The sequence below is a fragment of the Antechinus flavipes genome, chromosome 2 (assembly GCF_016432865.1).
Source record: "Antechinus flavipes isolate AdamAnt ecotype Samford, QLD, Australia chromosome 2, AdamAnt_v2, whole genome shotgun sequence".
Taxonomy (NCBI): Eukaryota; Metazoa; Chordata; class Mammalia; order Dasyuromorphia; family Dasyuridae; genus Antechinus; species Antechinus flavipes.
Genome location: NC_067399.1, coordinates 200,643,477 through 200,658,785, shown reverse-complemented (window position 1 = coordinate 200,658,785; position 15,309 = coordinate 200,643,477). Strand labels below are relative to the sequence as shown.

At 34.8% G+C, this 15,309-nt stretch overlaps 1 protein-coding gene across 6 annotated transcripts in view; it reads right to left on the bottom strand.

Moving 5' to 3' along the window:
* RNF144A (ring finger protein 144A) overlaps positions 1–15,309 on the bottom strand; it is a 141,361-nt gene that overhangs the window by 57,816 nt on the left and 68,236 nt on the right. For 4 of the 6 annotated variants that reach the window (XM_051976073.1, XM_051976071.1, XM_051976074.1 and 1 more), the window contains one exon: positions 2,698–2,843. In XM_051976073.1, coding sequence (XP_051832033.1) covers positions 2,698–2,832 — 135 coding nt within the window. In that variant the 5' untranslated portion in view covers positions 2,833–2,843. Of the gene's footprint in view, positions 1–2,697; positions 2,844–4,699; positions 5,011–15,309 lie in introns of those variants that run through there. The other 2 variants (XM_051976069.1, XM_051976070.1) reach the window with 2 other exon arrangements.

Genomic DNA, 15,309 nt, shown 5'->3' with positions numbered 1-15,309 from the left:
CAGAGCTAAACAATTAGAAAAATATCAGTTGTTCATGGGTAGACCAAGCTAATATAATAAAAATGACAATTCTTCCTAAATTAGTCTACTTGTTCAGTGCCAAACCAAACTGCTAAAAATTATTTTACAAAACTAGAAAAAATAGTAATAAAATTCATCTGAAAGAACAAAAGGTTAAGATTATCAAAGCAATTGATGGAAAAAAAATATAAAGGATGGTAAGTTAGCAATACTAGAGCTAAAACTGTATTACAGCAAACATCAAAATAGAGTGTTGGATCAGTGGAATAGGTTAGACACATGACACAATAATCAATGACCATAGCAATTTAGTATTCAATAAATTCTAAAACTTCGTTTTCTGGGATAAGAACTCAATATTTCACAAAAAGTGCTAGGAAAACTCGAAAATAATGTTAGAAATTCACTAAAGACCTAGATCTCACGTCCCATACCAAAATAAGGTCAAAATGGGTACATAACTTAAGTATAAAGGGTTATACTAAAAGTAAATTAGGAAAGCAAGAGCTAGTTTACCTATCAGATCTTTGAAGGAAAGAATTTAAGGCCAAAGAAGAATTAGAGGATATTATGAAACTCAAAATGGACAAACTTTGATTATATTAAACTAAACAGTTTTTGCACAAACAAAACCAATATGGCCAAGATTAGAAGGGAAGCACAAAAATGGAAAAAAAAATTTCATAGCTAGTATATTCAATAAAGGCCTTCTTTCTAAAATACATAAAGAACTGGATCAAATTCACAAGAGTACAAGTCGTTTTCCAATTGACAAATGGTTAAAGGATATGAATTTTCATAATTTTCAGAAAAAGAATTTAAAGCCATTTGTGGTCATAAGAAAAAATGCTTTAAATCACTATTTAAATCATTGTGATATGGTACCACTTCACCCTCCTCAGATTGGCTAGAATGACAGGAAAAGTTAATGATGAATATTTGAGGGCACATGGGAAAAGTGGAACACTAATGCATTGTTGGTGGAGTTGTGAACTGATCCAACCATTCTGAAAAGCAATATGGAGCTATGTCCAAAGGGCTATAAAATTACGCATACTCTTTAATCCAACAGTACCACTATTGAGCCTGTATCCCAAAGAAATCAAAAAGGAGGGAAAATGTGCAAAAGTGTCTCTAGCAGTTCTTTTTTGTTGTGGCAAAGAATTGGAAAATGAGTGGATGCTCTACAGTTGGAGAATGGCTGAATAAGTTATGAAAGCAATGGAATATTATCCTTCTATAAAAATAATGAACAAAGCTGATTTTAGAAAGGCCTGGAAAGATTTACATGAACTGATGCTGAGTGAAACAAGCAAAACCAGGAATATATTATAGGATGATCAACTATGACAGACTTGGTTCTTTTCAGCGGTTCAATGATCCAGAGCAATCCCAATAATTTTTGGATGGAAAATACCTTCAGCAACCAGAGAGAGAACTATGGAGACTAAATATAAGTCAACACATGCTATATTCAATTAAAAAAATTTTTTTGTTCTGTTTTATTTTTCTCTTGTGGTTTTTCCCTCTTTTTCTGATTTTTCTTTCTCAACATGATTCATAAGGAAATATGTAAAAAAAGTAATAAAAATAAAATTTAAAAAAGAAGTAATGCAAGGAGCAGTTAGGTAGCAAGGTAGATAAAATGTCAGTTCTAGAGTTGGGAGGACTTGAATTCAAGTCTGACCTCAGATATCTGTGATTAAAATTATTTTCAAAGGAAAAAATAAATAAAAAGAAAAAATGACAAAGATATAAAATGGACTAGCTTAGAAGACATAAAATTATTTTGTTTTTGTTTATTATTTCATTTGGTTCTGCCTTTTAAAAGTATTTGGTGTATTATTCCTTATTTTATGTTTTGTTTGGTTTTGTTCACTGTTGGCATTTTTTTAATAACATAAATATAATTATAATATTCATGAAATGAACAGGGAAAAAGAAACACATTGAGATGCAGTTAGCCAAATATAAATTTTTGTTTTCTTCAAAAAAAAAAAAAAAAAGAGTTCTTTAGGTTTGGGGGGTTAGTGAAAGAACTTTGCAATATCCCTAATCCAGCATCCACTTAAAGGCCTCCATATTGTCCATTACCTTCCAAGGCAAACCATTCTACTTCTGGATAGTTCTATCTATTAGGCAATTCTCTTTATGCTAATGAAATAAGAAAACTGATTCAGGAAGGCAGTGTTTCATAAATGCTAAGTCTATGGAAGCTTCACTATGATTTCATGATAAAATCATTCTGTAAAATCATTCTGATCTGGCACTGGGAATGAGACAACTTCAGCAGTTGAAATACATATCTTTGCTTTTACACAGAAGGCAGCCTGGAGCTACATTTAGAAATAAGCCTGTCCAATTGAGTTATCAATCAGTGTCATGTTTATTTTTTAACAGAAGAACCCATGTCTGGCTGCTATTTTTAAAACTGTGCTTGAAAATTATTTTTTTTCCTCTGTGATGTCCTTGAGATCATAAGCAATAATTAATTAAAAAGCTTGAACTTGGGAGCTCTAGTATCTTCAGAGACAAATTCCTAAGAGATGAATATAGAATTAAATGGGCAAACAGAAAATAAGATCAGAAGGGCTTTCTGTTTTCTTAAGATTCCACAAAGGAAGCTCAGCCATTTATTTGAAATGATTTCATAATATATGTTTCAAAAGGACCAACCAGGGTACAGAAGATGCATTGGCACTGGGCTATTGTTGTCATCTGCTCCAAAGGATATTCCCCAAGACAGAGTTTACAAGACACCAAGGGATCAAGCGCCAGGTCCCACGTAGGCCTGTATCTTGCCATAGTCATTGTGGAGCAACCTAAAATGAGTGAAATTAAAGATTAGCACCACAAATGGTCATCTCACTAAAAAGCTCAATCACCACCACTAAGCAGATATTTATCAGCAATGCCAATTTTATGTAATATAAGTGACTATGACCTCTACCCAAGTCCTCCTCCAAAACCTCAGTGTGTCATAAAGACAAGTGAGAAAACACCAATTTATAGAACTCCTTTTTCAATGCTATAAGGTCTTTATGAGAAAGTTTTAAGCACCTGTAGAGAGGATTCTTAATAAAAACATAAGAAAAAAGAAATAGGTAGACATTTATAATTTTCTCCAGCAGATACAGTAACATAACTGAAAAGCTTATAGAATATAAGGATCCTGTAGTGTTTGAGGATTTTTTGTTTTTTTTTTTTAAAGCCTTGGGCTCTACAAAGCAAAATGAAGGCTTAAAAATTCTTCTTAACAAGATGTCTCCCATGCAAAGGTTGAGAGCATACTTGATTCCTTGTAAGATACTACTTAGTTCAATGATCCTCTGACTAGGGTAGAGGATAAGGATTAGATCTGTTATTTCTTTGGTAACAGGGAAATCCTGTAACAAAACTCCATCTAGCAATGCAGGACATCTATTTTTCTGCAATTTATATAATCTTAGAGATTTGTCTAAAGCACTAAAAAACTATATGGCTGGCCTAAAGTCACAAAGCCTGTATATGTCAAAGTCCAAGTATTCCAGCCCTCTATCCACTAAGCCATGCTGCCCATAATCAGAATTATCGATTGAAGACTAAAACAAGGACATTCATATTCCACAACAGTGTTTGCCACCGTCATGGAGAATGTCGCATTCAGCATCCTCTGAAGAAGTCCTATTTTTCACTGGCATGGAGGTGACCTCTGGTTCTTGACATCTAAGGAAGAAGAGTGCAAATTCTGGCAGATTCTAAAAAACTCAAAAGGTTTTGAGCACAATTCCAAGGACAGACAGTATCTGCTATCTGAAGACCACTCTAGCTAAGCATGGAAAAGGCTCATCACCGGTTGGCTGGCCACTAGATGATGAATTCTCTAGCCATGGAAACGCAAGAAACCAATGAAGAAATACAAAATGGCCTTTAGTACCAAGTAACCACCTGCTCTCAGCAGAGGCAATAGCAAAGTTAGGAAAGTAGGCTAAGAATCAAAGAGGCTCATCACCAGTTGGCTGGCCACTAGGGGATGAATTCTTTTACTATGGCAATATAAGAAACAGAAGAAGAAAATACAAAATGGCTTTTAGTAGTTCAGACATTCAGGCAGCAGCCATCTGTTTCTGCAGGGATGATAGCAGAATGGCAGGAAAGGAGGCAGAAATTTCAAAGAATCACGCAAGTATTTCCATAGCACACTTAAATTGTTAATAATAACAATTATCATCATCAACAACACCATCATCATCATCATCATTTTCATCATCATCCCCATAATCCTGGTTACTACTAGAATTGTGCCCCAAGACAATTTTAACAAGCCTACAGAAGATGAACTTAACAACTCAATATTTTTTCATTCAGTTATCAAAAAGCATTTATTTTTTATGCCTTTGCAATAGTTTGTAGAATATTAAATATAAAAGAATAATAGCTTGTCCCAGGACTATCTCTATCTGACTTCCACAGAAAAAAGATGAGAACAAGACTGATAATAAGAGAAGAATAAGATGACAATAATAACAATAACAGCTTATATCTATATTCATAGTGCTTTAAAGTCTGTAGAGTGAACCACATACATTATTATCTCATTTGAACCTCACAACAACCCTGGGAGGCAAGTACTACAGGTATTATCATACCCATATTATAGATGAGTTTACTGAGATTCAAGAGAGATTAAGTGACTTACCCATGGTCACACAGCTAGGAAGTGTCAGAGGCAAGGTTCGAACCCAGGCCTTCCTGACTCCAAGTCCAGCACTGTCCACCAAGCCAATTCTATTTAGGTACAATGTTTCAGAGTTGTATCTATTGCATAAAGTGAGATTCACTTGTATAGTTAATCAGAGTGCCATAGTTGAAAGCTTATAATACGGGCAATTATAATTCAATGTGAGTAACAACAACTTAAATCTGTTAGACACACCAAAAGTTATATTTATAATTCAATTATTCTCTGTGCATATTTGTTGATGCTCAAATAAATATTTATTTTATTCCTTTGCCTAAGACTGCACTTGAAACTGAAGAGTAAAAAACAAACAAAAAAATACCATTCATTCTTTCAATCCATGAATCTTTGAGCTCATGTTAAATGCAAAATGCTGTTATTAGGATCTTAGGATCATGGATATAGAACTGGAAGGGACTCGAGAGGCCAATTTCGCTTCTGCAGAACAGCAGCAGCCTTATTTTTATAGTAAGGGAAACTGAGGCCCAGAGTAGTGATTAAGGAAATTGAACTAGGTTTCATTCCATTCTTTCTAATGTACCACATTTTTTCTCTCTTCACAGGTAAAGTGCTAGGTCTCAAAGAAGAACAAGACACGGGACAGAATTCTTTACACAGGGCTTATAATATCATTGGGAAAAGAGAACTGACTCTCTTAAGCGCTAAATCATGTAATACGAGCTTAAGTGGCAAGGCAGCTCTGCAGAGGGAATGCATTAGGGCTGAGAGAAGGAAGAATATGAGAGGAGCCTCGAAAGAGGGATAATGGAAGGAAATGGAATTGTCATGAAAGGGGGAGGGGAAGAAGATAGGACAGACTGCATGGAAACCAATGAGCATGGAGTTTTCTGGAAGAAATAAGGAATATTCTAACTAAGTGGAAGATATAGATAGTAGGAGTGATGGCTACCTTAGCCAAAGTATTATTAAATCTATTTCTAAAGACTATCCTTGTTCTCAAACATGTTCTGTACCATTATCTGCCCATTTTTACTCATTAATCCATTCAATGAAGTTTCAAAAAGAAAATGTATTTCCAGGGCAGTGACTTAAAGTTATGATGCATGGAACTCATCACAGGATCACAGGCTTAAAGCCAGGAGTCATCTTCATCCAAAGTGACACAAACCATAAGGTCCTAGCACTTTACCAACTCAATCTTTTAGTATAAGAATATTTCTCTAGGAAATAAAAGTAGTTTTTCTGGTTTTGTTTTTTGGGAGTAAGGGGGAAGGACCAACTTACATCAAGACCTTAAAAGGATACTGTCGAAATGATCAAAGGAGACAAGTGAGCACATCTGGCCAGGGTACAGACTTCCCAAGCCTAAATATGATGTATAGAAACCCTAGACCTCTTCAGACTCTTTGTCCACCATCTCCAACCCCAAGTATTAGATTTCAAATATGCATTCAAGCAGATGGAAAAATAATAGTTTTTGCAAAGAGCATCACACCAAATCTGTGAAGTAAGTACTAGAGATAATTTTGGTGTCATTGCACAAATGATGAAACTAACATAAGTGGCAGCAGCAGGAATTTGAACCCTTATTTCAACAGACTCCAAAACTGGAATTCTATCTCGCTCCCCACTATGCTATTCTGTTAATAGCTCCTTTCCATTTCTTTCCAATTCTCCACCCTTTTCCAACCCCTCTCTCAGCAATCACTGGTTTTTGTCCTTTTACCTGTTATAGTGAGAGTTCCTTTCCCCTTTCCTCCTTCTTTTCCTATCTTTAGCTTACTACCACAAACTTTCCCTCCTTTAGACTTTTTTGAAGAGATCAATATATTTCTGGTGACCTAAATCACTAAACTTCATCTTCATGGTGATGAAATTCTGTTTCCTAAATAAGCCTTTTAAACAAAGTATATTGTGAAAATTCATGGCTCATCATAGTATGCAGACATCCACAATTTCTGGCAGAGTTTAGGAAGCAGGAAAGGTTTTGAGTTTGCTTTCTTCGTACTAAGGAAGAAAAGGTTGATGAATTCTTTGGTCATAGCAACCCATAAAACAAAACAAAGGATAATGCAACATGCTCCACAGTCCTATAATACTCCATTCTATTTCTATAATAACAGTGGCAAGGTAAGAGAAAGGGGAGCAAAGAATGCCAAGAATTATACTATTTAAGACCATCTATAAACCTTCTCTAGCTACAAACTATAGGTACTGTGTGAGATCCTTGTCCAATGACAATAAGCAAAAATTTTACTTTGAAGAAATGTCTTGATATTTTGCCATACATTAAAACTAGAAGATAGAATGAATGTGAAACTATATGAAAGGATGAGTCCCGAGTTCTCTTGGAGAAAAGATGAATAGATTGGCAAAGCCAGTTTAACAATAAGTCCCAAGACTATAAGAAACAACTTCATGGGAAAATTTGGTTCCCTGGTATTGTAGTATCCATGATTAAGTCTCTGTATAAAGACTACTCACTATGGCAATAATCAGAGCTTACACATCACCATCTGTTGCTGAAGAAGACAATTTTTCTGTCTTTAAGCTCTGAAGAGCACTGGGGCTTGAAGTCAGAGGAGAATGTCAAATTCTGGCTTTTGTACTTACTAGCAATGTGAAGAAGTTATATAATACCTCTGGACCCCAGTTTCCTTCTCTGTAAAATGTGAGAATTGAACCTGAAAATCTCTGAGATCTCTCCCTTCCAGCTCTTAGTTTATGATTCTATAAAATTCTACAAAGCACCTAATGAAAAATTCTTTAAGTGAAATTCAAATATCTATAATAACTGAGTTCAAAGAAAATTTCACATTTTCTTTGAAAAGAAGCAAAGAAACAAAGAACAAAAGAAAAAATGTTTTAGAAAATGTGGATCTAGAAAAAGAAATAAAAGAAGCCAAAGACTCGTAGCTTATACAGAAGCCACAAAAGTAATATGTCACCAATACTTTCTTCAAGAAAAAATCAGAAGGCACTAGGCCTGGTGAGAACAAAATAACAGTATAACTTAAACAATATAAATCATATTTCAACATACAGAAAAAAAATTCATTATTAATGTGACAGTCTTTCTTCAATAAGTTGTTTATAAATTTAGGCCTATTATCTATAAAATCTATAAAAATAGATATATACTATCTATAATGAGAGTTCCACTATATGCTATACCTTAGTGAGACCACATTATAGTCATTTTTATGTCACTTTTCAGGAATAATATTGACATGTTAAGCCATAACAGTTAAGAAGACAATGAACAGATTGTAAGGATACTCAAGAACATGTGATACAAAGATCAGGAAAAAGAATGTTTGGCCTGAAGGGGAAAAAAAAAAAAAATTAGCTTTTTTAATAAATGAGTCAAATAGTCTGGCTATTGAATGTTGGTTTTTAAGTTAAATAGTTGAATTATTTGAATTCTGGTCACATAGAAATGAGACTAAATTTGGGAGAAATGGGTAAAAGTGAAAGGGAAGTAGATTTTAGTTCCCTGAAAGGAGAAAGGAGAGGAAAAAAAATAAAAGAATAGGCTGCCTCAGGAAATAACGACTTTGCCATTCCCAAAGATTTATAAATGGAAGATAGAGGACTGTTTTTTTTTTTTTTTGTAAATTCTATAGATGATACTAGTTCCAGCATGAAATAGATAATATGATATTCAAAATCCCTTCCAATTCTCAGATTCTTTGATCATTCCCAAAATAGTAGAATCTGAAAAGAAGGATCCCTTTAGATTCTCTCTTTTAACATTAGGTCTTCAATATGAATAGGACAGTCTCTTCACAAGAAATGGAATTATTTCCACCTGTTGTTTTCTTCTTCCTGAATTTCCACTTAAGTGTCCATATCTAATTAACTTTATTCCACTCTAAATATCTTTTATCCATTTTTAAAAATTTTATTCCACAAACCCTTCCTTATATATTATTCCTTAGCCCTACACTCACACTCACATATTCTCTCTCTCTCTCTTTTTCCTCTCTAAACTAATAATGACAGGCTTGAAGAAAAGTCCCCCCAAAGTTACTACAGAAGGAAATGGCAAAACATTCTAGTATTTTTGCCAAGAAAACTTCAATAATGTCACAATGAGTCAGACATGGCTGAAGCAACTAAACAACAATAAAAACCCATGACTGTTAAGGGAACTATACGTGAAAGATATTTGAGTTGACATGAGAAAAAGTTTCACAGAATAAAAACTCATGGTGAAAACCATGAAGACTTGATGACATCAAGATTACACATTCATCAAAGTATTAAAGTAACTGTTTCAGCATTCTTTCTCCAGACAGCTCACTGAAGAGAGAAACCAAAACTGAATCTACATTTGCACAACATCTAATGCACAGTAAGACGCATGATGATTGAATGACTGAATATGACGTACTTCTAGGATTGAGATGAAAATTCAGTCATCAAGCTTTTCCGGACTGATACATTACCCAACTAAAATACCCTAAAGTTAACAGGAAATTTAGATTGTATCATTCAGAATATCCAACAATCAGCTAACAGAAAAAATGAAGATAATCTTGCCTCTGCCATATCCCTGCAGCGTAGCCTTGAGCAAGCCCCTTCCCTTTTCTCAGCCTTCTTTTCTTCTTTCATTAAAAAAATCGTTAAGACTAAATACAAACTGAAATGTCACTTCCTAAGAGGACTTTCCTGATGCCCCATTTCCCCTTTCTCTCCCAAATTATCATCTATCTACTCTGCAGATTATTATGCATACACTTATATCTGCACACATTGTCATCTTCAATAGAATGTAAATTCTTTGATAGGGACTGTTTAATTTTTTTTATCTTTTTATTCCTAACATTTAGCACTGTGCCAGTCATACAGTAGGCATTTAATAGACAGTTGTTGGCTGATATATAATACATGACCTTTATATTCCCTCTTGCCTCTAATAATCCATGCTTTTATAACAGGGTTGGTCCTACTAACAGGATTAGATTAGGTAATTACACATATTTAAGAACTCTGGGAAGACACTGATAAACGCAAAAATACTACCTCATCTATTCACTCCTTTTTAAGTATACTTTGATGAAGGTTGTCCTCACATTTATGTGGGTTCAATGCTGAATGAATGAAGGTTAATGAATAAATTTCAATCATCAGAATTGGAATGCTATAGAAATAAAGAAGCTAAAAGTCAGGATCTGAGGGAGGTGTAAATCAGTTGTATTTATACCAAATAATTACTTTTCCACATGTCTACCACCAGCTATAGAAGGACCTAATATAGTTTGCAATGCCTGTGGACTTTCATTTTTTGTTTTTAGAAAATGTACGAGGTACTCATTTGGCTTGAAACTACAGTCCGGGCTAAAAGATAAGACTTCCTTGGAAAAGGTATATATTTCTTATAACTCACTGAGTTTTTAACATTTTCCTAAATAATGTTTTTATTTTAGGGAAGATTAAGAAAAAAAAAAAACTGAATAGATGGAAACTAGGAAGGAAATAAATATGTAGTATTTCCTACTGTTGGCCACTGAGAGGAAGTGATATACAAGATTTCCTAAACCATTGAAGATTCTTAGCAATAGAAGATTTCAAGTATAAAAGTCTCACTCCCTCTCCATCTCTCTTCCCCCACCTCAGTTCCCTCCCCTCTCTCCCTTCACTCCTCACCCCTCTTTCTCTTCTTAAAAACAATTATATGAAGATGGAATTCAATAAAATTCCAAAATCTAATTATGATGCTGATATGATGAAGCATGAAAGAGGGTAAGAGAATCTCAAACTTAGAAGGGACTTCAAGGGTCATCTAGTCCTATTCAATGCTGAATAAGAATCCTGGATAGTTATATTTTTTGACAAGCTGCCATCCATCCTCTGTTCCAAAACCGCCAGTCAAAGACAGGTTAACAACTGCTTTTGTGGTAGCTCATTTTACTCTGGGAGAGATTCTTATTGTCAGGAAATTCTTCCTTAATATTAGTAAGTTTTTCAGGAAAATGTGCCCCTCTATAATTTCCATCCTAGTCTCCTAACTCTGCCTTCTGGGACCAATTTCTTTTCCACACAATAAGTTCTTCAAATTCCAGAAGAAAGCTATCTCATCCCCCTTAAGTCTCCTCTTCTCTACACTGGATATCTCCACATCCCATAAGGCGTTGTCTCTGGGATCATCATCATCCTAAGATAGTTAGGTGCAGTAAAAGTTTGAGATAACTGGGCCTGCGATCAGGAAGAACTAAATGAAAACCCAGCCTCAGACATTTAGTAATTTTGTGAGGCTGGATAAGTCACTTAACTTTGCCTCTCTTTACTCAGTTGTTAAATGGAAATAAAATAGTATCTGCTTCCCAGGTTTGTTGTGAGAATCAAAGATAAAATATTTGTAAAGTGCTTAGCACAGAGTGTGGCACATAATAGAAGATGCTATATAAATTCTAATTCCCTTTCCTTCCTACTGGCAATCTTTTTTCCCCTCCAAGACTTGAAACTGTTTGGCCAATCTGCCTCTGCATGCTAACCTTGAAGTACTTTTGAGTTGAAAGCTACAATTTAGTCTCAACATTATATTCCTCTCACAAAGTTTACCAATGTTTTTGTAGCTATTCTCTAGAAATCAAATAAAAAATAAAACACAAAGTTACTCACTCCCCCTCCATTTGTACTCATGCACCTGATTCTGACAAATTCTCTCATACACAAGAAAAGTCCAGCTCAGAAATATTTCCTTCATTCCCTCTCTGACATTAAGTTTAATGAATGAAAGCCCATTTTTCTGCATTATTCCTTCCCTCACATATTTATTCAGTTATGTTGAATAAATTTATTCAAAAAATATAAAGTTATATTTGTGTATATAATCTATTTTTTCACCCAGAGAGATAGTGTTATTTAGATGAAAAAGAAACAAAAGATCTGGATTCAAAGAGTGGTTCTGATATTTAGTAGCCATGTGATCTGAGATCCTTCACCTCTCTCAATTCCTTATTTATACAAGGATACTAGACTTTCCAATCAAATTCTCTGACACCAAGTGAGTCACAATAATTCTGAAAATCTGAAGAGCAGAGAGAATGACAGCCTAATTCTACCAAAGAACCAATTTTTATCAGAATCTGTTTTAAAAAAGAACAATTCTGTGATTTAGAGAGAGACTGAATTTTAGGACATCATCTGCTTTCATTTTGCTCCCTCCACAACATTTTGGAGGAGATCCAAAGAGGTTGAGGAATTCACCTTTCAATACCTTAGCCCTGGGTGGCAATAATAACAAACATTTTCCTCACCACAGCTACTGGGCAGAACATTACAGCTCTGTTGCCAGGACAACCAAGACTGGAAAGAAAAGCTTTTTGGTCTAAGAGCTTTCTTATCAGTCTCTGGCATGGATATATACAATAGGGTAAACAATATGAAGGGGTGGGAAGAGTCAGGAAGCCTTCTGCTAATTATCAGTAGTGATTTGGGGTAAACCACTTAAATCCCCTGGACTTTAGCTTTCTCACTTGAAAAATCAGAATAATAATATTTGTAAGAGCTATCTCAAGAAAACAGGCAATAGGATATAATGAAAAGGGTATTTACTTGCTGTCACAGGACACCTGAGAAGTAGAATGATAGTTCTGTCCTACCTGGTAAAAGTGGCTGTAAATCAGTATAATTGGATATAAATCACTTATTGGTCTTAAATTGCCTTTTATTTAAATGAAAGGGATTAAAGCAAAAGATTACTAAGGCTCCCTCCTTCTATCTATCTCTAAAGCCTGCAATTTTATCTACCCTGGCTCTATGTCTTAAATAAGTTCTAGCTTCTTAAACTTTGGATTGGGACCCCATATGGGAGTCTTATAACAGAATATAAAGAGCATGAAATTATTAATTATTATCAGCAAATGTTAATCTGTATATGTATTTTATATACAATATATTCATGGTCATATAAAAAAATTTAAGGCAAAAAGAGTCATGTATGGAAAAAATTTAATAAGTTTTCAAATAAGTTACTAAAACATTTCTAAGCCTCAGTATCTTCATCTGTAAAATAGGAACAATACCAGCAATGACTATAGAGTTATTAAAAGGAAAGTGAATTAAAAGGTATAAAAGCATTATGTTAACATAAGCTATTTTTCTTACTACTGAGTCTCAGCAAAAAATGTATCACGTTACATGGTCCTCCCTAAAATGAATGCTATAATGCTGCAAGAATATAAGTGTTCATTCTGATATTGTGATACTAACCTAGAAGAAAAAGAAATTTTACAAATAGAGAAATTAATCACAAGATGGGAGAACAATTGTTTCTTCCTACTTCTTCTCCTGACTAAACCCCTTTTGTTTTCATTGCTCAGTCATCCTCTCTGTCCCTATATAGGTGGCATATACCCTAGGATTCTGTCTTGTGTCTTTTTCTCTCTTAACACTCTTCTTCTCTGCTTAGTCTCAATTCTTACAACTCTCTATTTGAAGATTATTCTAAAATCTTCCTAACTAGCTCTCATCTTCTTCCACAATTCCAGTACTCTCATCTCCAATTGCCTCAGTTCCAGTAGCCACAATCTCCAATTGTGGGAGACCACTTCATGGATTTACTTGAGACATATCCAACTCAAGAAATCCAAAACAGAGCACATTCGCTCCCTTTCTTTCCAATTTTCCTTTTCCTATCCAAGGTACCACCATCCTTCCAGTGGTCCAGGCTCACTGACTTAGAAGCATCCTCTACTTTCCCTCATCACCCATCCTCCACCCCATTAACCAATCAGAAGCTAGTTCCTCTTAAGTCTACCTCTACAGCAATTCTCAACTCTTTCTCCTCTCTACTCAAAGGACTCCACCACCACAGTACTGCAAAAGCCTCCTTCTTGACCTCCCTGCATTCAGTTTTTCCCTGCTCCAAATCATTCTCTAAACTGTTGTCAAGCTGATTTTCCTAATGGACAAATCTAAACAGCTAATTGTGTCTCCAGAAGCTCTTTACCACAATGAACTCACTATTGCCACAAGATAAAATGCAAACTCCACTCTTTTGCATTTAAAACCTTTTACAAGTATCTCTAACAAATCTTTCAAGGCTAATTATACATCACTCTCACACTGGTGCACTGCATCAAATTAAATCAGTCTACTGGTTGTTTTCTCAAAAATAGGTTGGGCTCTCCAGCCTCCTAGTCTTTGTCCAAAAGATTGTCCCTAAACAATAGAATGTTTTCCCTTCTTAAATTTGCTCTAAGTATCTCTCCACTACCATAGGCTCACAGGTACATTTTCTCTGGCGATCTCATATCTGGAATGTTTCCTCACTCTGTTATGGGCCAGAAATTGAAACAAGGTACTAAGTAGAATTGAGGAGACAATGATTAAATCTAGTTTAACACAGATTTAATTCCACAACAAATAATGGTTTCCTAGTGATATAATGATTGGTGTATACTCAGTGTAGAGCATATCAACTAGGAGACTCAGCCAAGATTGATTCAGGGAGACTCAGAAGCCAGAGAAGGCAAGTGGGAACTCAAGCTCTCAGAACCAAGGAGATAGGCCTCTAAGAAAACTAGCCGAGCCCCAAATGAAGGAGATAGGACTTTGAAGTAGACAATAAAGGATCTGGACTTTAACACCTTGGCTACACTTGTGGTGATTACTGAACTGAAACGAAGGCTGCTCCCAGAAACCCCAAGCTAACCAAAGAGAACATTACACACCTCTGCTTCACCTACTCATTTCTCTGTACTCATTTAATCTTATCCAGTTAAGTCTTATCCTCTAAATCTCAGCTAAAATCTCATTTTTACAGAAAGCTTTTCTGAACATGTCTTAATTCTAGTACTTTCCCTCTGTTAATTATTACCTTCTATCATATACATATATATATATATATATTAGAGAGCATTTATTTATGTATGTATATACACACACATAAATAGATACATACATACACACACACACACACACACAAACACACACATATATAATAGATGTGTTGCAAAATGTGTTTCCCATTAAACTGAGTTCTTTGAGGGTGGGAACTGCCCTTTGCCTTCCCCTGCTTATGGCTGAAGGAGGCACTTAATAAATGTTTATTAATCGGTTGATTGATTAAAGTAGTAAAGCAAGAATTTGAACTCAGGAGATCAAATTCCATATCTAGCAATCTATACCACACATTTGACTAACATTTATTGAATAACTACTATTCCCCAGCTAACATGCTAGGCCCTGGGGGAAGATAAAATAGTCAATACTCTCATGGAGTTTAAGATAACATATTCAAAGAACACCTATACATACATCAAAATAATTATAATAAAAAGAAGTTGTATATAAGAAGGGAGTAAACTACATATTATGTAAATGATGATGGAGAAAAAAAGGATTTTTGTTCACTGTCATGTTTGGGAATATTAGGGAAGACTTTTTATGAGCCTTCATATGGACAGGATTTCAGCATATGGGGATGGAAGAATAAGGAATTCCAAGCATTAGAAACACACAGAAGTGAGAAAGTTCATCAGAGATCACTTCAGCTTTTGTACCTAAACCTCTTCAGTAAATTTATTCACTTCTCACTCTCTGACTGGCAGGCAAAGAAAAAATAAATAAAAACATTTTTTAATTAAAAAAAACCT